The 22,792-nt window shown below is 35.4% G+C and overlaps 2 protein-coding genes across 2 annotated transcripts in view; both read right to left on the bottom strand.

Annotated features, from left to right (window-relative positions):
• Window positions 1–13,091, bottom strand: part of SERPINI2 (serpin family I member 2) — a 29,122-nt gene extending 16,031 nt beyond the window's left edge. Inside the window, exons 1-5 of the mRNA XM_029214999.1 lie at window positions 12,832–13,091; window positions 10,760–11,016; window positions 5,658–5,888; window positions 3,690–3,884; window positions 3,417–3,609 (exon numbers count right to left, since the gene is read on the bottom strand). Of these exons, the coding sequence (XP_029070832.1) occupies window positions 3,417–3,609; window positions 3,690–3,884; window positions 5,658–5,888; window positions 10,760–11,016; window positions 12,832–12,836 (881 nt within the window). The 5' untranslated portion in view covers window positions 12,837–13,091. The remainder of the gene's footprint in view (window positions 1–3,416; window positions 3,610–3,689; window positions 3,885–5,657; window positions 5,889–10,759; window positions 11,017–12,831) is intronic.
• Window positions 13,092–19,428: 6,337 nt separating this feature from the next.
• WDR49 (WD repeat domain 49) overlaps window positions 19,429–22,792 on the bottom strand; it is a 172,525-nt gene continuing 169,161 nt past the window's right edge. Inside the window, 1 exon segment of the mRNA XM_029213739.1 lies at window positions 19,429–19,559. Coding sequence (XP_029069572.1) covers window positions 19,429–19,559 — 131 coding nt within the window.

Below are 22,792 nucleotides of genomic sequence, written 5' to 3'. Positions count from 1 at the left end.
CCAGTTTTCTTTCTATTAAAATATACCATAATTTTTTCTCATTATCACAGCCTCCATATCTATCATTGTTATTGGCTAGGTTACATTCTACCACACTTTTCTTAAAATTCGTTTACCGTTGAACTTTTACATTATTTCTGTATTTTTTCAAAATAAACAATGCTGTGATAAAAAAAAAATCTTTGGTGCCTGGAATTTGTTTGGAAAAGGTGGTACAACTGCCAACTAATGTTTCTGCTTCCATATAACTGAAGATTTGATTTCACCTTTTAAGGCAAGTTCTTCATTTGTTTGGGAAAAGCAACGTAGTGAGCTTTTTTAATGCAAATAGAACCCCTGGGATGGAGATGGAAAAGTTTGAGATGATGAGAGTGGAATCTGTTCTACCCCATATGAAGACGCTGTTTTCACTAAGGGTTGAAATCTACTGTTATAGATTCCTATTACGACTAGGAATCTGGCCTTAGAGGGGATGGAAGAAAATCTGCGTTACCTTCATTTTATGCTAGGAAAAGTTGGAGGACTCTGGATGCTGGGTAGGATGGAGATGGGAAAGACACCCCTTTTGGGTGAGTGGGCCCTGGCACCATGACAATGGCAGGCTAAGGATAATAATGGACAGGGGAAGACTCCCTGGTACAAGAAATGACCTACATTCCAGGAATATTCATCCCTGAAACCTGGTTTTAAATTTCTTTTCACCTTGTAAGCCCTTTTTATTATTAGATTTCAGTAAAGTTTGGTTAAACATTGAAGTTGCTCTTACTTGTAGTAGCTTGCCAAGGGCTACCTTAACAAATTACCACAAACTATATGGCTTAAATAACAGAAATGTATTGTCTCACAGTTCTGGAGTTTAGAAGTCCAAAATCAAGGTGTCTGCAGCATTGGTTCCCTCTGAGAGCTGTGAGGGAAAGATCTGTTCCAGGCCTCTCCCCTTGGCTTGTAGATGGCCATCTTCTCCCTATGTCTCTTCACATCGTCTTCCCTCCCTGTGTATCTTTGTATCCAAATTCCTCCTTTTTATCAGGACTCCATCCATACTGGATTAGGGCCACTCTAATGACTTCTCTTTAACTTGATTACCTCTACAAAGACTCTATCTCCAAATAAGGCCACATTCTGAGGTAGTGGGAGTTAGCATTTCAACATACAAATTTGGAGAGCTCTTAATTCAACACATAGTTGTTCCTGGGCAAATTAAAAGCAAAGTCCATGTCCACACTATGGGAGAAGTTGTATGAGAAGTGTGGCTACAGTTTGGAGTGGCTGATAACAGGGCCAAGCAGTTTGGAAAAGCTGTCCAGACTACAGTAGTCTAGGCAGATTTGTGGACTGTGAACCATTCCTGTTGGGATTCCTAAAATGTTGGAGAAGGGAATTCTGAAAAAAGCCTGTATTTCCTATTGTCAATTCAGTTTTGAACTTATACATTATTATCTAGGCATTTGTTATCTAGGCTAATGAAGATGAAGATACCTTAGTTATAGGTACCATTATCCCCATTTTGTACTAATAAAACCACAACTCAGGACATTAAGTGACTCTCCTAGGACCCCACTACTAGTACATAGCACAGACAGTTCTCAAACTCAGGGGTATTTTTGTTTGTGACCCCAAATATTAATCTTTCCAAAGGGAAAAGAGAGAGAGAAGTAAATTTGAAAGTAACCAATTCCAAAAATGATTATTTCTATGATCAATAGGCAAACTATCTATCACATACACCATTATATCCCTGGTGTTTGGCACATAGTAGGAGCTAAAAGAAATACTCTTTGAAAGACTGAATAACATCCAAGTATAGATTTACAGATGGTAGAGAACTGGAAGAGAGATTGGAAAGAGAGAGTCGATATTAGAGACATGAATAGTAAGGAACAAATAAAAGAGAGAAGAAGAGGAAATTTCTGAAAATGAAAGTCTGGTAAATATTATCTGGGGACAGAAGGAAAAAAGGTATAAGTCAGGGAGAGGAAAATTTCACAGAAAGAGAGAAAAATAAATAGAAGTAAGTAATGCCATAGGGGTTAAAGAAAGAAGGGTTTTCAAGAAAAAGGGGATGATTAAAAATATTTGGATCCAGAGCCCAGAGTCCGGGTGAGGGAATCATAGGATACCTCTTTCTCCAGGATATCAAGGAAGACAGAGGAAGAGAAGTTTAGCAAAAATGTACACAATTTTTGACGTGAAGGGTAGAGAGGTGAGTTTGCATGCTAATATGTTTTCTTTAAGGAACAGGTAGTTGAGACATATATTGAGAGTAAGAGAATCAACATGAAGCAGTGCCTGGAGAGCAGAGGTAAAGTCTTGGTGAGGTGTTAGAAGAGAAAGTTCTCTGAAGCGAAAGACTACTAAGCTCCAGCCTCAGGGAGACCAGAGTAACTGATTTGGAGAATTTTGCTTAACAAAATCAGTAGCTGGGAAGCAGGAGTACCTTGTTGAGGAGAGAACTACAGAAGGACAAAGACAAGGTGACAGAAATATTGAAAACGTTTGGTGAGAGTACAATTGAAATAACTGGCTGGATCCCGGCTAAGTGGGAAAGTAAGGAAAAGTCAAGAGGGTGGAGAGGTGGAGGGCCAGGAAGGCCTTGATGAGTGTTTCAAGAAAAGTTTAGAAATGAAGGGACAGAAAATAATCTATTAGACATCTGTCTCTTTTTAGAAGTTCAGGTAGAGTGTGATTTATTTGGGCACCTCTTACTCTCTGAAGTTTCTCCTGTCTCCAGGAACCATGATATCAAAAAATTAGTGTTTATAATTATGGCTTCCTGAGATACACCTTTGTGATTTCCATTTTGTATTAACTATCTGAAATGACCCCAATATTTCATAATAGCTATAAACGGAAAGTAACTTTTTAAATTGTGTAAAAATTAAAAATTTTTAAATATTTATATAAATATATATACCCCAATAATAAAAAATGACCCTAGGATTTATATTTTATATTTTAATGACTCTTACAGCACTATCTGTCAAAGGCACTTTTACATATCTTTTAATTGTAGAGTATCGCAAGAGTCTTGGGGATTATATTTTCCTTAAACACAATAGAAGACAAAATATTTTAAATTCCAATCAGGAAAAAAAAGTTAGAGAAAGATACGTTTGTATAATAAAAAGAATAATAATCCCCTTTAATCCCAGCATTCTGTTTTGAAGACTTACATTTCTTCGTCTCTTTCAGAGAATATTGAGTACTTAAATTCCATCCTTGTCATGGCAAAGCAATGCTGGCAATGTTCAGACCTGCCTTTGTAACCATAAAGTAGAGTAACAATTCCAAACGGGTTCTTTTCTTTTTATGTTTGTCAATAGCCTTTTAGAGCATTGGTTATCTTTCAACCAGCTACTCAAGTCCCTCTATAAGTGAAAACATAAGAACAAGAATGATAAAATGACATTACCAACCTAGGGAGGCTTATTTCCACTTCCTCTTCTTGCATCTCAGAGAACCACTGCAGGATTTGATGAGCAGTAATTAGCTTTTCCATTTCTTCTATGTTCACATCTTCTGCAGGAAGTATGATAATTAAACTAAACTCATCACCTTTGTAAGGTAATTCTAAAACCTGGTAGTTCATGGAGGACTCAGAAAAATAACCTGGAACAGAGAAAATAAAATATTAATGTACTTGGCAATTCCCAAAATAGTGCTTTAGAGTGTGATTTTGTTCATATTACCATATTTTGTTCTCAGAAGAGTCTTCATCATCGGAATTTTGACTGCTGCACCATATTTCTGAGTGAAATTCATCAGCCTTGTGTCTTCTTTTCTAAATTTCTGTTTCCAATTCCCCTTGAAATAAATAGCGTTCACCAAAACAAGCCGAGTCAGAGGGCCAAATTCCTCCCCTGAAAATATGTCTTTAATTTTTCCTGTGAAAGGAATAGAGGAAGAGGTGCGAAGAAATATGCAATAGTTATTCAAAGGAACTGCTTTAAATAGAATTAAAACAAAAATTTATTTTGCTAATCAACTAAAAACAGGGTGCTTTATCATTTAAACTTGGCAATTTTGAGAACAAAGGGGGGCTTTATTAAATATTTCACTTAGAAACAGGTACAAACAGGATTTCACTAGGAAACAGGAGGTACATGATTGTCTTAGGCAAATTTGGACAGCCTCTCTTTAGTGAGATTATTTGTGTAAATTGTTTTTCAGACAGAAAGAACAAAACCTAAGTATCTCTTCCTGCATATTTGTCGGTAATTTTTAAACTTTATTTCAAGGTTCTTCAGCAGGTCAATCAGAATTAATACGTTAATGGTTCACTCAAATTCTCCACTCATGCAGCTGCAGCCACTGACCATTGGGAGAAGACAAGAATAAGGTTGCTAGTATGATTTTCCTCTTCTAAAAAACCAGTCTCCTGGACTTCCCTGATGGTGCAGTGGTTAAGAATCTGCCTGCCAATGCAGGGGATGAGGGTTTGATCCCTGGTCCAGGAAGATCCCACATGCTGCGGAGCAACTAAGCCCGTGCGCCACAACTACTGAGCCTGCGCTCTAGAGCCCACCAGCCACAACTACTGAGCCCACATGCCATGACTACTGAAGCCTGAGCACCTAGAGCCAGTTCCCCCACAACAAGAGAAGCCACCACAATGAGAAGCCCACACACCACAAGGAAGAGTAGCCCCCGCTCGCCGCAACTAAGGAAAGCCCGCGCATAGCAACGAAGACCCAACGCAGCCAAAAATAAATAAATTAATTAATTTAAAAATAAATAAATAAAAATAAAAAGTCTCCTATTTCTATGTCCAATGAGTATTTCCAAGCTGTGAGTCAACAGCATGATCAGGTGCCATGGAGCTGTCTAGGGATGTGTATCACTGTGTATCCCAATAATAGGACTTTCCTGTGAACACTGCTCGCTCAACTTATGCTTCCCCATAGGAGGCTCCCCATGAAAAATACAGTGGCGTCTTACACATCACCGTTTTTTGTAACAGAACGAATGAACAAAGAAACAAGCTACTATTAATTGAGGACCTGATATATGCTGTTCACTTCACATACATTTTTTTTAACCTTCCAATAATCCTGAAATGTCTTAATAGTATCCTCATTTTAAATGGAGCATAGTTTAGAACCTGTCAGAATTTGAACTCAGATCTGTATGAGTTTCATCTTGTGTTCTACTATATCACTCAGTAGCACCTTTGGAATTTTTGCCAGCTTACACTTAAAGTTTAGATTACAACTTTATGACAGAACTATCAATATTTATTATGAAACATTAACACATCCAACTAACATGAGTTAATTATTTACAGCATATGTGGGAAAGAAGGCATCTGAGATGGTCAGATCTAAGTTTTACCTGGCCAAAGATATTATTCCTGCTGCCATACTTAAAAATCCTATACTTAAACAAAAATTATTATTAAAATTCTTCCATCAAGAATTCTACAAATAGGTGTCTCTCTCAAACAAAAAATAATAATCTGTATACCTTTCAAAGCAGCTTACAATTTCTCTCTGTTTTACAATTTAGTATTAATTTGAATAACAGGAGAGCAAAATAGGAGATTTGATCCCTCTGAACCATAATTTAATAGGAAAATATTCAACCATTCTTTGCTTTAAGATATTAAAAACCATGAATACAATGGCAAATAATGACTTTATGAAAATGGGAAACTTTACCATCTGTTTTGCTTTCTACCCAGGTACTTATTGTCTCTGCACAAGCTTTTGCATTCTGAAAATCCACCAGTTTTATGGCACTCTGAAAAAATTCCTTGTTGTCATGGAGATACTGTTCTTTCACAGTGAATCCTTCTTGAAGGTAGAGGGCATTGGCAAGATTAAATGTAAATTCTTGTTTTTTCTCTGAGATGGCAGAGAAAAATGACTTCAGCACAGAAAATTCTTCTCCTAAAAAATAATTATAATGTATACTGACATATTGAACAACATAAGAACAACAACTTCTCAGCTTTGCTTCTAAACGCTCTGATTCATATCACCAGTTTTTGCACCCTTAGGTATAACTAACGATCCTTTATAAGTTAGTATAAATATTTTAAGCATTTATGTCCTGTGGAATATGCATTTTGTAGAGAAATCAGCTCTCCTACAGGAAAAAAAAATGTCCATGTAAATTTGAAGTTTGTCAAAAACAAGAATATGCATTTAAACAGGCTGAAGGAAAACTCCCTCTTTATAATCAAATTTAGCTCATTCTTAGTTGTTGGAAAGGTATCCTTAGAATCTCATTCTTTGCATAACATGCAATATTTATGAAAGAGGAATACTAATGAATGCTGATGGGGGCTAAGACAGTGATGAGCAATCCTTTTCACTACTACTTTTATTTCAGCTTAAGAAAGAATTGCTCTCTTATGAGTAACTGTGCCTGTCCAAGTTTTGAAATTTATGAGGTACCCCTATAATTATCTCTGGAGATGCATAAGAATCAAAATTACCTATTTCTTCAGGTTCATGAATCTATATACTTTGGCTGTCTTTGTGAACAATAAAAATCTTTAACCATTCCAAATATAACCACTAGCCAAATGAATCTGTCAGAGTCAGCTACTAATCACTGTTGGCCCATTACTTATTTATCACTGGGTCATCCTGACCACCATGTTTTCAGGAAGTTGTATGTGCTGTGAGAGAATTCAGCTCTGATCGTTATTCAGTGGTTTCCTATTTATTACCAGAGGGCACCAATATTTTTCATTCCTTTCTGGCTTAATTCTGGAACTCAACTGTTGAATCTGGGAACTGTATTTCAAATCCAAGGTTCCTTCAGAGCCTTTGTTTATTTTGAGTTAAATACTGAAAATACCGCTTTCATAACTTAAAAGTTGATTGCATGCAATTAATCTCTATTGAAGAAAACACAAATGGTTCATCATTGGGAGATGTCCATTGAATAAAGAGGGAAAATAAAGACTGAGAGGAACTTGCTATGAGGTGTCTATTGGAAATAAGGTGTGTAAGTGTGTGTGTAAACCTTTTGTCAGAGAGCTAGCAGTCCACAGGGCATTTTTGTGCAAATAAGAACTCGTGCCCTCACTGAGTGGTGGTGGTAGGCTGCATGCCCATACCTTGTCCAGCTGAGTGGAGACTACATTTCAGTCCCCACTTGGCTCTTTGTCCTTGTGCTCTTGTGCAGATACAACCTACATAACCATAGAGCAGGCTTGGAAGGTATATTGCATCATATTTCAAACTCCATGATTCTCCATTTGTGGCGATATAGACACAGACATAAACAATTTTAGTTACAAAAACTTACTTCCATATGATTGGATATGAAGAATATCAATAATTCTTTACAACCCTGGAATTCCTTACATAAGGAAGAATGTTAATCTATTTTACTTGTTTATACAATGATTTCAGATGCAATCATTTCTTGCTATTGGAAGCTGAGAGAATATCTCAACAGCTGAGAGCCTACAAAGAAGACTTTCTGGGGGAAGGCATAGAGCTTCTCCAAAAGAATTAAGTAAGGTCAGAAATAAAGTGGCAGAATTTGAAACCAATTTTCAGAAGTTTGTAATTTATGAACATCTTTAAAGGAATGGGGAAAAAAGGAGAGGGGGAGAAAAAAATAGTTCCAACTCATTTGTCAGAGCAAATAAATTTATGTCATGTACTTAAGGTCTAAGACTGTTTGACAAACAGTCAGCTGCCCTTTGATAAATCACTGGACTCAGAAGTCAATGAAAAAATGTCACCAGTAGCACAAGTTTGGAGAATATAAAGTTATCTGCCTTATACATTTGATTTAATTTACAGATTAATAGTTTCTTTTAGCACAGATCAAAAAGAATACATATCCATGGCTCCTAGTAAGCAATGAGAATAAGTTTATTTCATTTCCTAAAATAGAGCCATGGAAAACCTACCAGTCATGGAGTGAATGTGACTTTTGGTTTGGTTGTACCAGACCTCCAAAAAAATGTTCTAAAATTTAGTACATGTTTATTGCTCCTGCTATTAAAAGCCCGAAGACCAACCATGTGTACAATGTGAGAGATCCAAAGATGAAAACAAAGGCAGTCATAGGATTATAGATTATTTTAGCTGAAAGGTCCAGAGAAATCATCTAATCCAAACTCCTCTTTTTATAATGAGGAATCTAAAATCCAGAGAGAAAAAAAATAAAAATAAATAAATAAATAAATAAAATCCAGAGAGATAAGATAACTTGAAAGGTGCCCAATCACAGGTCATTTTGTATGCTTAACTGAGACAGGAGTTCATGCTCTTCTCCTTCTATAACCCTCTTGGAATAAAGAAGCACCTTTAAGTTAGTCTTCGATTAATAAGCAGCATCATTAGAGGCAAAGCAAAATGGAGTATTATCAGATGCTCAGTAAACTGGAGAAGGTAAATTCTGAGCTGACGCTTTGGCAATGGGGAAAGAAGGATAAGTGAGGATACTGAGAGCTCCAGTGGGGGTAGGGTGCTAGGAGTTGTATGCCCATCTGAAGAATAAGCAGTTTAGATGTGAAACAGGTTGGTAGCTGGAAAAGTAAAATATAGCCTGACTGAACAGATAGCACCGTTTGACAATCAGAGGGAATTGAAGGCAGGGCCAGGACCAAGATGGGTCAATGAGACACTCATTTTGGTATAAAATTTAAGGAGATGCCAACAAATTCAGTAATCAAGATAAATAATATTTTACTGCAATATATTTTTAAATCAATATTAACACAAAGAAATCCATGATGAATGAAATATGAAAATTTTAAATAAAGACAGGCTCATTGTTACTGATTTTTCTTTTCGTCTTGGGTTCCAATATGGCTCTGCTAGGCACTACCTTCTAATCTGTCATACCCTTTGTTCTACCCTTAACACCATTTTGCTTTTCTTTCTTTTCATCTTCCTGCACTTTTTCTCTCTGTTTCCTTCCTTAACTCTGTCTTCTTTTTCTTTATTTCTTAATTTTCCCTTCCTTTTTTTATTTTCCAGAGTTTAATATTTCTATTTTCTCCCTTTCTGGTTGGTCTTCTTTTCTTTTTTGTACTTATCCTCCATCTGTGCTTCTTTCTCCCTCCCTTAACGAAGTATAATAGAAAGCAAGTTTGGTAGATTTTGTTACCTGTGTTAAAAGGTTAATGTTTAATTGTCCATATATACTCTTTCAAAGAAAATATTAAAATATTCATTATTGCTCTTGTGACCTATAACCCTCAGGGAATCATTTTTAGAATTAGTTCAGGGCAAGTTATTCAACCTTTCTCTGACTTGGTATCCTCATCCGTATAGCAGGGTTATGTCTGACTCACAGAGTAATTGTGAGGATTAAATGAGATAAGCACATAAAACAGTGACTGGTACACTATATATATATATGTTTGATAATGTCATCATTATTATTACTATGATTATTATTATATTCACAATCCAGAGTTGTTAAGACTCCCATGTTCCTCTATAAGATGGATTCATTTAAAGTAATTTAAATTTCAGAGGCTCTAATTTTGCTAGTTTATCGTGGAATCAACTTTACATATCTTCATAAATGTTCTATTACTTTCCAAAGCAGTATCATGTGATATAAATGTTTCCGGGACTCTGTAGTGGGATTTGCTGAAATTAATACAGACAATGAAGACTAGATCTGCAACACAGTGGCTTTATTTTACATTATCTACAAAGGAAAACTCTTGCAATTAACTTCACTATCACCAACTTCTTTTCTACATAAAATTGCCTTTATTTAAAACGAAGCAAATAAAACCTTGTAAATAGTTTATTCAGAAAAACAATTTCCTAAAAATAACTACTCTGTGCTAAGGCAAACATACTGCAATTGGTTATAGTTACAGTCACTAAATGTCCAAATCAAAAATCTGGAAGTCACCTCTGATGTTTAGGACACAGTATCTGACAGTGATATAAACATTTTAAACTAAAATGGAAATTGGAAGCGCAGGATAACCAGGGAGATGGAAAACTACCCCCTGAAATGGGATACCAGCACTAAAGCATCAACACAGTATCTCAGATAGGCCTTTGGGACACTAGAAAACAACTACTCACGTGCAATGGGTTATATAAATGCTTCTTTTTTAAAATTTTCTTTAAAAACTATTCAATAAGCTTTTAAAATATATAAATGAATGCTTTTTCTTGGTCTCACTTAAGTGAAAAGGTTAAATTCTAATTAAAAACTAATCTTTAAAAGCTTACACAATAATAAGAGATTCACACAAAGATTTCTGGGTGAGGGTACTCACTGAAGCATTTTTATAAGAGAAGTATTGGATATTACCTAATGAAGAAGGGTTAGGTGAGTACGCAATAATGTTTTCATCAGAGGCAAAAAGACACAGCAATTAAAAACTACATTCTGAAACAGTTGCATGATATGAAAAAATGATCAGGACACAGTAAGTGCTAGTAGAAGAATATGTGTATACAAATATATGGGTGTATATCTACTCATACACACACACACGTGCACATACAACATAATCTCACTTAAAACTGGCTAAAACAGGCTAGAATAAAATATACAGACATAGTCACAATTTTTATGTGTATAGAATTAATTTTTTAATAAATTATTTTGGTAATATTTTCATTAAGAAACAATTATAATTATTTACATTGACAATTATTTGCATTTAAAAATCTCCATTTTATTATAATTTCATACTTTTCATAACTTTTTATATTTATTAAAGTTCTATGACCCTGAGCTTCTCTGATAGTTTAAAAATAAATTTGGCCAGATCTTATCCAGTATAAATAATCATATGTAAGAATCTCACCAGTTGAGGTTTCTTGAAATTTTAAACTTTGTCTTATCTGCTGTTGTGTTATTCCTTTTGCTCCCAGTTGTACCATTCCAAGGGCCAGAGTTGTTCCAAAAGGGGAAATTATGATGTTGTTCTTATGAGATAAACAAACAGCTTGATAAAGATCCACTGCAAATTCGGTATTTCTTTGAGCCAAGGGGCTTGAGGCTTGACTTCCAGAAAAAGTCAACAGGAGACTCCACAACAAGATCTTATCCATTTTGACCTCTCTGCATTGGTTAATTCAAAATTTGTTAGTTTTCAAAATAATCAGAGTTTACCATAGTAAGCTCAATAGAAAGATTTCTATCTATTAGAACTTTCTGTCTTATTAGAACAAACTACCACAAGAAGATTCTAATGTCAATTTTCAGACTAAGCATCTTCTATTAGGAGAAATAGGCCATGTGCTAATAGCATTTTTAATATGCATTCAGGAAGCAGTACAGATGTACTGCAGTTTTTTTAAATTAAAGGAGAAATTATAATGCTGGAATATTATCAATAGCAATACTATCTCTGAATAGCTATGTGATAGTTTTTTGCATCCTTTCCACGGTTTTAAATGGGATACTTGCAGCTCTGATACCAAGGGAAATTTCTGTTCAGACTACTCTAAAATAGTTTAAAGAACAAAAGGAGAAATGGAATAAAAACCTAACACACTCCAGTGTGGTTTTGAACCTATAATATTAGGAAATTCAAGTATTCTAAATCAGTTGAGTAATCTGGCTAACTTCTTACAGCAACAAGTCTCACACTTTACGGAATGGTGAAATAACCTCCAAACCCACCTCGTACTTTTCCAAAGAGAGGTTTTAAAAACTCAGAAAAAAATTATAAAGAAACAAAATTACAATCAAATATAAATGGTACAATAACAAGAATGAAGAAAGCAATTTTTTTAAAATCAAAGAATAATTTGACAAATAAATTAACAAATATAAGAAAGCTGCAACTGAAAACTGTAACCAATTCACAACACTAATGACACCGTATTAAACTGCTCTCCACTAAAACTCCAGGAGATTCAACCATCTCATTACATCTGGAGCAGAATGAGTTTTACAATATTACTGCAGACTTAGTAGAATACTGACTCTGAAGTATTTTAAATTTTAAGTACTTTAAATGAATAAATTTAAAATAAAATTTCAAAGTATTTAAAATTTTAGTAACACTAATTTTACCTTACAAATAATCCATTTTAGTCACTTTCAATAACTCGTACTAGTTTAATAGGTTACTAGGAAGTAACCCTTTATTGGACGTAAATATGAAAACCTCCGGAATAATGTTTTGTTAGCCTTAAAGAAATGAAGAACTATAGTTCTAGTGTGTTTTGCAGATTATTAGGAAGGCTTCCATGACCCCTAAATGGCTAAGAATCACTATTATACATAAAGATTACTAATAGTCAATTATTTTCCAAAACTAAGTTGTAGAGTCATTATCTAGATATTTCAATTTCTTTTCTAATATGTGTAGTTAAACTTAGATATACAATTTACAAAGGAAAAAAAACTCAAAACACAATCCAAAGCAATTGTTAGAAAATAATGTGTTGATAAACTGATAATATAAATATATGTTATCAAGCAAATGTCTTATTGAAGATTAAATTAGTACATAAGGTTGTGAGTGGTAGTGCAACAATAGTAAAAGTAAAAGTGTAAAAGATGTTTTACATGCAAAATAAATTTCTGAGTATCATTTTCTAATATATTCAATATCTCAGAAGATTTCTGACCAAAATATCAGTTTGTGGATACATAAGTAGTCAGAATGTTATCAAAAATTTTAAATCAGCAAGTGGCAATTCATTTGGCCCATTTTTAAGGACTTGGTTTATATTAGAATAATAAGCAATATTATGAAGGATGTAATTTTTCCCTAGTAGTAGAATCTGGGAGTTGCCTTATCATTATTAACAGTCTTAATAATTAAAATGTATATTCTTTGAGCATCCATTTCTCCCAGGAAATTTTTAGGCCCTTAATAAACTACAAGCTCATGCAAAAAAATTGTCTTAAAAATTCACTTACCTCATTGGGTTTGGGATTGTGTCTCATCAGAAAACACAAAGCACTGGTGAACTAAGCGACCTGATGAATAGTCTTATAAGAATTTGGCCTTCAAATTTGTAGTGAAAATTTAATCTTTTAAGGAAAATAAAAGTAATGTGTTAATTTGATACGTTTAAATAATACCTGCACCAGAGTGAATTGAAATGCCATTCCCTTACTCTATTAAACACTCATGGTCAATGTTGTTGCATACATACTTCATTCAAACACTATTTAACTTCAAGGTACTTACCCAAAATTGGCTTCTGATTACTCACTGTAATGTTACAGCTAAAATGTGCCTGCTGGGAAACACTAGTACATGGAGCACCTGATCAGTCAAGGCCAACTCTACTTATCTTGAACACTGCTCGATTAATTCCTCTAAAACCAAAGCAGGTGTTCAGATTTGTACAGAAGAACTAACATGACCAGGTTAATGATCAATTATGAAATATGCAAGAATTGAGGGAGAAAACAATAGAATTTTTTAAAATAATTAAGTTTGAATTATTATTTCATCCATTATTTCACTTCTTTTATAAGTAGAAACAATGTGGAAGAATGTGCTAGTGGTTGTAAATCTGCTAGTAATTAGTTCTTCTTGTTTTTTACAGAACTCCCATATCAGATTACCAATGTATTCCATCATAAATATTTCAGAGTGCCTATAAGAAAAAGAATAAAGTTAAATCAAGTCCAAACTGCAGAGACAAATTACTGCTGCGTTTATAGAGTTCTCAACAATTCATCAAATTATACAATAGTCAGAGGAGTTTCCTGGGGATACAAGGCCCATTTGAATCCTTAGGAAACAGAGAGAATATTGAAGAAATATAGTCTTTCTGTTGAGCAAAAACACCAGATTAAGATTATTGTCTTACTAAATTATCAGGATAATATCAAGATATTATTAAATATGAATAATTTGATAATAAACATTGGTGTTACTTGTATATGCTTTTAAAATTCTACATGATTTTCTCTACAAACAGGTTATTAATAAAAAAATGGATGTACAATTGAATGGGTTTTGATCTCATTTTTCTAGTTCAAATCAATCACCTCAGGGACTTCCCTGGTGATGCAGTGGTTAAGAATCTGCCTGCCAATGCAGGGGACATGGGTTCGAGCCCTGGTCCAGGAAGATCCCATATGCTGTGGAGCAACTAAGCCTGTGCGTCACAACCACTGAGCCTGTGCTCTAGAGCCTGCAAGCCACAACTACTGAGCCTGTGTGCCACAACTACTGAGGCCTGCGCACCTAGAGCGCGTGCTCCACAAGAAGAGAAGCCACTGCAATGAGAAGCCCAACACAGCCAAAAATAAATAAATTTAAAAAAAAATCACCTCAATGACAATCAGATATTAAACACATTGTGTTATTCATCAGAGGCCTCTGAGAAGAGAAGGGGAAATTTTGGTCCAGTTTCAATTAAACAAATATTCACTATTTTTTTTTTTTTTTTGCGGTACGCGGACCTCTCACTGCTGTGGCCTCTTGCGTTGTGGAGCACAGGCTCCGGACGCGCAGGCTCAGTGGCCATGGCTCACAGGCCCAGCCACTCCGCGGCATGTGGGTTCTTCCCGGACCGGGGCATGAACCTGTGTCCCCTGCATTGGCAGGTGGACTCTCAACCATTGCACCACCAGGGAAGCCCCAAATATTCACTATTGATCACTAAATGTAATATTATTTCTGATAAATTTATGAGAAAGAAATAAAATTAATGTAGATGCCTTTAAAAAAATTCATTAAAAAAAAAAACTTTTGCAAGGACCCTGTTAACCTCTTTCAGTGTCCTAACAGGGCTGTAGCTCAGGCCACAGAAGGCTGATGATAGTCATAGGCCATAATCTCTTAATTTACTAAAATTCTTAATTTCCCATCTAGGTATCTCTAAATGTTTTCTAAATCTTGGGTTATATTCTAGTATTACTTACTCTAACATAAGCAAACTCTATTCCAGCTTCAACTTAACGCTGTCGGAGATAACTTTCCAAACACAGAATTATACAACACGAGAACATTATCATTCCTCTTGTTCTACTCGGCAATTCATAAATAAGTCTGAATGCCTAAGACTATCGTTCAATCAATGCTCTTCTACCCATGCAGTGACACCAGCAAATATCCATCACAAGTACCCTTGGCTTCCAAATTATTATGTCTGTACATTACTCAGATCATAATGTGACTTACCCAGGGAAAGGCCATTACTTTTCCTTCCAATGACAGAGACAGACACTCTGTCTTAGTAAGATCACTTAATGAAGTTGTTCGGTAAGAACCTCATGTTACAGCAGTTCCAGCAGAATGTATACTTTCCTGTCTCTTGGGTAGTAAAAAGCAATGGCCATGAATTTCTCCTCCCTGGTTTAAGCTCTTTAAACTGACAGTAAAGATACCATGATTGTCCATAAAATATTGCTGCAAACCTTTTAAATATTTTCACAAATCTGTTTTCTCTCTAACTCTATTTGCTCCTAGATCATCAAGAAAAAAACATTCATTAGTGACAGCCAAAGCATCCTGCTATAAATTTGAGCACCATCACTACCGCCACTGTAAAAAATACACTTGAATGTGTATAAAAATAATAGCAAGGGGTTGCAGCTTCAATCTCATTATCTTTTTTAGTGTTTTATAATTTTTTTAAGTAAAAATGCATATGTTTTTTAAGTAAAAATGCATATATTTTTTTAAGTAAGAATGCATATTAAATTAAAAAAAATTTAATTCCAAACTAAAAACTTATAAGCAAGCGCTCTCATTTGTAAAGGACATAAAAGTTAATTCTTCCATCTGAGTATGGATTAATTTCAGGCATTCTTTCCTTTGTCAGTTTGCTCTATATATTTTGAGTGATAAGAGGAAAATGTTCTGTAAAGAGAACAGGCTAAATTATATTTAGTGTAAGTCTACACAATACAAACAAAGTAGCCTATTGAAAATTATGGCACATCCTATTTTGCCATTTTTCCACTGCAGAAAAATGGCTCTTAAATAATTGAACCTAAATGTTAATTTCAGAAACAGCTTATAAAGTCTTCTGTTCTATTAACATTTGATAGGTGAGACCCTGCTACCTGCCTGGCACAATTAGATGCTGTAAGCTATAAAAGAGTTAAGACATAATAACTAAATGTCTTTTTATTTTTTCCTTTTGTGAGTGTTTTTGTTCCACATTATTAGAAACAGTAACATTAAAAGAGACTTTCATACCCTTAAAAGTTCTATTCTCATTAAATATAGAGAATAGACATCTCTATTAATGAGCTGTCTGACACAGCTCCTCTTAATTCCTTTTACAAAGCAGGCCCTGAAGTTAACTAAGGATGAATTAGGGTCACACACAGCATAGTGCCATGCACATGTAGTAGGCCACAGAGAGAAGTTCTGTCTACATGAACCAAGCTATTTCAGAACAATCACTTCAAACAGAGTTGTCTCCAGGGCTAAAAAAATATAAAATAGGTCTAGTAAAAGAATTTCCAAATTATAACAGAAAAACTAGAGGGCTCATTCAATCTTTACTTTAAAACCATTGCATTTTATGTGCCTTCACTCCAGAAAGCTGATGGCAGGAGAAGTGTATTCTATTTATATGTGTATGCTTGGTGTCTAAAACAGTCCCTTGCATATGCCTTCAATAACTGGTGGGAGAGATGGATGGATGGATGCAGAAAAGGGCCTTCATGAAGTATTTGGTAACCATATTACATCTCTTTAACATCTTAATATTCCTTTAAATTTCTGGAAATAAGGCTCAAATTTCACTCCACTGTACTGTCACCAATCTATGATTCATAGATCATATGCTCTAAGTTTGAAATGATGTATTGTCCAACCAAACCTGCCAACTAATCCAAGAATTCTCTTCAATATCCCTGTGAGAGTTATTCAGCCTCTGCTTTGACATCTCAAGGAACCCTTTGGATTAAGGCAAAATTTTTCATTTTTTAAAAAGAATTTACTTAAAATACCTTAAAGTTACAGAAGAGTTGCTGATATAATACAAAGAACTACGATCTCCGTCTCTCCTTCTCTCTGTTTCTTCAGTTGTTAACATTTCACCACATATGTGTGCTCTATCTATATACCTATCTCTTTCCCTCCCTCTCTCTCTTTTTCCTTTCATATATATATATATATATATAGTGTGTGTGTGTAGATAAATATATGTGTTGTGTACATAAATATATATAAACATTATAATTAGTATTTTTTTAATCATTTGAGAGCAAGATGCAATCACAGTTTTCAATCACTCCTAAACATTTCATTCTATCTATCTATCTAAAATCATGAGTTCACACTGATACGTGTAATCCCAATCCCAAATCTCAGGGTTGTTTCTAGTGTTCTCCCTTTCAAATTTTATAAATACCTTCTGTAACAGTGAGATACTCGGCTCTCATTATCCTCTATATATTTACTAATTTATTCATTTATTTACTCAATATTTATTTGTACAATATAACCAATCTCCCACCTATGCTGGTCATCTCCACTCACCCCTCTGCCTTCCCACCCACTAATTCCCTCTCCCATGGACCCCTCCCATACTCTTGGGTCCAGTAAGCTTATTTCTGCTGGGTCTTCTCTCAGCTCCTCCTATTTCCTTCCCTAGCTGTACAGTGGGCCTGCTGCCAACAATTCTGTACCAAGATGAGAAGTGAAGATGGGAAGGAAAGGGAAAATAAGAAACCTTTTCAAGTTCAACAGGGATTAGGAAGAAATTCTAGAATCTGCCTTCTTAGCATTGTGCCTGTCAGTTCTACTCTCTTTCTTCCCTGCAGCTTTGAAATATTTGAGGATAGTTTGTATCTCTGCAGCTTTGAAATATTTGAGGATAGTTTGTATCTCTCATGAATTCTCTTTCTTAAGCCAGACCTCCCCATTTCTTTATTTGTTCCTCTAGAATATGGTTTCCAGGACCATTACTGCTCTGACAACATTCTCCAACATTTGTTGAGATTGATTCTTCCAAATATCTTTCTCCTACATTTTTCCCATATGTGACTGTCATTCAATGAGAAGGAGAAGGATATTCATAGAACTCACAACGTCTGACTCAGGATTCACTTAAATGTAGATGAAATAGGCAACTGTCTTCTGAAAATCTTTCTTCTGCCACCCTCTCTACCAAGTTAAATCATTTGCTCCACCGATGCTGAAAATTCTACAGTTAGAGTTCATTCCACTGACTTTATACTACTAAGAAATGTGTGAACAGAATAGTGAAAGGTGAAAACCATGGCCTTTGGAGTAAAACAGATCTAGGCTCCAATCCCAACTCTGCCATCAGTAACTTGGCACTCTCCTAATGTATCCAAATCTCAGATTTGAACCTTAAAATAGATATATCTTATACAATTATTGTGAGGTTGAAATATGATAAACTTTTGCAGTAACTGGACAGAGTAGACCGTAGACCCTTACATAATGTTAATTTCTTTACTTGCATGTGTTATTGCAAAATTCTTAAAAAACAAATATTTTTAAAGGAGTCTTTAAAATACAAAAAGAACTAAAGTTATGTGAATGAACTGATTATTCCTACAGGACACATTAGCTAATGTACCATAAGAATACTGGTTGCCTAGTGGATAATATTTATAAAGAAAAATGGATCAAAAAAGTGATGTGTTTCAGAACAAAACAGTCCCTACTTGACCTTACACATAAAGTGAAGATTTTACACAGCCCCAGTCCCCTATTTTTCCCCCAAGGCTATTCCCTCTTTGATGCGCCATGCCTCTCAATTTTAGAGTATAGTATAACAAAGTATAGAAGTAGAACATAGGCAGTAATTTCTCAAGAAGTACATAGAAGGATAAATATAAGTCATTAAAAATTAATAGTGGTCTTCCCTGGTGGCGCAGTGGTTGGGAGTCCGCCTGCCGATGCAGGGGACGCGGGTTCGTGCCCTGGTCCGGGAGGATCCCGCATGCCGTGGAGCGGCTGGGCCCGTGGGCCGTGGCCACTGGGCCTGCGCATCCGGAGCCTATGCTCCGCGGCGGGAGAGGCCGCGGCGGTGAGAGGCCCAGGTACTGCTAAAAAAAAAAAAAAAAAATTAAGAGTAATAGCTGCTATTGACAAGGTTTAATTGCATGATCAGAATTATTTTTTAAAAACATATAAAGTGTATATAAGTCTGAATGCTTTTCTAAGTCAAGTTTATATAGATATTCACTGTGTCAGTACATATTTAATTTCAATGCAAATCGATTTTACAATGAAAACTGACCAAAAATATTTATCTATAGGAGCAACAAGAAGTGTGACTGGTTAGAACACTTTGTTCTGGAGTTGTACATTTTTTATATAAAAACACTTGAGAATAGATAATAGCAATTGCTATTGCCCCCCTCTTTAGTCATATTTTTCTATTTAAAATGCAGAGAAAGTGAAAGGTGATGGATAAAAGCAGCACTAAAATATTGTTTCAAAATGAAGCTTCCTGAAGTTCAAATATAAAGTAAAAGAAAGGAGCAATATTTTTGATTCCATTTTTTTTGAATTTTATATACATACTTTATGTGACCATGAAATATTTATTTTTCTTTCAATTATAATGGCTTCTTATTCCTTTTAATCTTTACGTCACTACTTGTGTCTTGACATAATTGCCTGGCTCTTCATTCACGATCCAGAATTTCTTTGGGGAATAGGCTTTTCTCATCAAATACTGCTTTCAATGCTACAAAATGATGAAGAAAATGACATATAAATTATACTTGGCAAAAGATCCAATTAAATGAAATAGTGGGGAGAAATGTTCAAATTTCACTTCTCAAAATGTGGATGTTCTTAAAACCAAGAGTGCTCTGGGAAAATTTCCTCTTAAGCTTCTGCTATTCCTTTTAGTTCAATTTAAATTTAAAAGTTAAATTTTAACACAGTTTGTCCTAGTAATGTATTTGTAACATGATAGAGATCTGCCATTTCACAGGAGAAGTCTAAAGAAGCTTGTGTTTTCCACTTTTGTTTTTTAATCTACCTAACAGCTATCAAGGACTCATAATAAGCAAAGAACAAATTATTCTGTATTGAAATAAGACAATTAAAAGCATCAAAACACAGTTTGACTGTCTGCATGACTAAACAAGTACATCTGCAATCACATCCTTATAAGATAGTTTGACCTGCAGGGATCTGTGGCTTCAGAAGAAAAAGAGACAAATTATCCCCATGAATGGTTATATGTGCATCAGTGAGAAGTGGAAGGAAACTGTGCCATGCATTCAAAAAAATAATTTTGTCCTTTTGCTAAATTTTGTCATTTCAACAAATGTTTATTGAAAATATATTACGTACTGTGCTCAGGCATAATGGGGCACAAATATGACTAAGTCACAGGCTTCCTTCCAACTGGTAGAAAGTGGGAGCAGTAGCCTAATAACCAAAATGTCATCTATAATATGATACCATTCTAAGAGAATATGAGCAATGTAAATTATGTGGTTAAACATATAAAGAGCTTATAACAATACGCAGAGATCAGAGAAAGAGCTTGAAGAATCAGACGCTATTTGAGATAGATCTTGAAGCCCAGAGAGGATTTTCACTGATAATGAGGACTATGGAGATGAGGAAGGGTTTGCAAGGGGGAAAAGAAATGTCAACTAGAAGGAACAAAGTAAATACAAGTATGGAGAAACAGAGCTACTCTTCAGGTAACTCTGAGTAATTCAGTACAATTTAACATAAAGGAGAGGAAAGTAGAATGAGATTGGAGCTGGACTGAGGGGTACTTTAAATACCAAGCCAAGAATTATGAAACAAAGAAACTACATGAACATTGAATAACCTCACAGTATAGAGGCATCTTTATATATTTGGATTAAAAAACAACAACAACAACAAAACTCTCCACTTCTCATACAAACATAACTATAAAAGTCAATATCTTGCCCCCTTTGCTCTTGGATATTATACAAGAAAAACCAAGAAAATGAGGGGAAGTAACTCTGCGAATAAATTCCACGTTCAGCAAAACCCAAAGGTAGATGTAACCTGCAGCCTACATAACATGAAGAAGGGTAGCCAAACAGCTGAGATTGGGCAGAAGTTACACAAGATAAATCAATCCGCATGGAGAGTATAAAAAGGCCAGCAGCAGCTGCAGCATTTCAGAGAGTGCTGGCAAAGAGATGCTCACTAAAGATGAGGGGCTCACCCTGCAGTCCAAATGCTGTAACTTTCATTTATATCTATGGATGCTACACGGGGTGAAGAAGGCTGGGAGCAAAAGCTCTCCCCAACCTCATTTGGTTCAGCGAAACATATGAGGCAGGACTATATAAAGAATCACACCCACGAGCCATCTTCTGCTAAAAGCAGTCCGCCTCTGTAGGTTGTAAAACTTGAAGGCCACACTGATCCCATGTCCCAGGCTCTCACCCAGGGACCTGCTACAAATTTCAAGTCTAAGAAAACTAAACTCATTAAAGATAATTGATTAAAAGGGTAAATTTTAAAAACTGGCATAGCATAGACATAAATGTGTTACAAGCAAAATTAAAAACTAAACAAAACGAATTTTAAAAACAGCAGCAAAACTAATCAATACATAGATCGCCACCAGGAACGTGTTGCCATTGGACAAATACTGTTACTAAGCATTTTGCCACAAATTAAATTTTAAAATTTGAAAACGCTCCTGTCTCTATGAAAGAAGATCACAGAGCAAAAGTCCCTTCATCTCAGGGATGAGATGAAGACACAACGGGAAGTGATGAAATGTCAGCTGGCAGAACTCAGGAAAAAAAATATCACAAGTGAGAATAGACTGCATGGTAACACAATGGGAAGTGTAGAGTGTATGAGTAAGAAAAACAAATAAGATGAAAATTAAAAACAGAACTAATTAGAAGGAAATGATAGATATTGGGGAAAAAAAGACCCAACAAATACAGAAATGGGCTGAGTCCTTAAGAAAGATAAATTAAGCAGAAAAATTATAAAGTGTCATGTAATAAAACTTTCCTCAAATAAGAGACAACCTGACATATATAAAAAGGACATACTGTTAATTACCTCTTTAATGGACCTATCTTTAATGGAGTCACATTATACGATGCTGTGGGGTTAGGAATTTGGGGAAACACAGTTCAGCCCATAGCATATATTTTGGAACTTTTAAATGATCAGTGAAGCTGCAGGAGCTTCAGCCGTGCTTCTGCATTTTTGGTAACTCAGTTCCAAACACAATCACAGTTTTATTAATGTGTCTTCACTTTTCCAAAATCCTGATCCTTTTATTTCTTGGTAAATTTAGTATTTCTTGGTATAATTTATGTCTTGTATAGCTTAGAGATAGCCCGATCTTTGTTACTGGCCTGAGACAATTTTTAAAAATTGTGGCAAAGATGGAGTTTGGCAATATCTCTAGTGGAAAGAAGGAGTTGGAGGCAAAAAGGATATAAATAAAAGACCTAACTTTTCCTGCTCTGGGGAAAAAAAAAGGACATAACTTGTGCCAGGAATAACAGAAGAGTCAAAAACAAGGCATATCCCACTAAAGTTACTAGACTTTAAAGATAAAGGCAGAATCATTTGGCAGCCAAGCAAAATGATCAAGCCACTCAAAAGAAGAGAAATAGGGCTTCCCTGGTGGCGCAGTGGTTGAGAGTCCGCCTGCCGATGCAGGGGACACAGGTTCGTGCCCCGGTCTGGGAAGATCCCACATGCCGCGGAGCGGCTGGGCCCGTGAGCCATGGCTGCTGAGCCTGCGCGTCCGGAGCCTGTGCTCCGCAACGGAAGAGGCCACAACAGTGAGAGGCCCGTGTACCGCAAAAAAAAAAAAAAAAAAAAGTAAAAAAGAAGAGAAATATATGTATTGCATTTGATATATTCATAGCAATGATCAATACCAGTAGACAGTAAAGAGAGCAACTCCCACAAGATAAGTAAGGAAAGAACATGTGAGGT

Source organism: Monodon monoceros, unplaced genomic scaffold, assembly GCF_005190385.1.
Source record: "Monodon monoceros isolate NGI ecotype Baffin Bay Population unplaced genomic scaffold, NGI_Narwhal_1 Super_Scaffold_11, whole genome shotgun sequence".
In the NCBI taxonomy this organism is placed as follows: Eukaryota; Metazoa; Chordata; class Mammalia; order Artiodactyla; family Monodontidae; genus Monodon; species Monodon monoceros.
The sequence above is the reverse complement of the archived record's forward strand: the minus strand, read 5'-3'. Positions and strand labels throughout refer to the sequence as shown.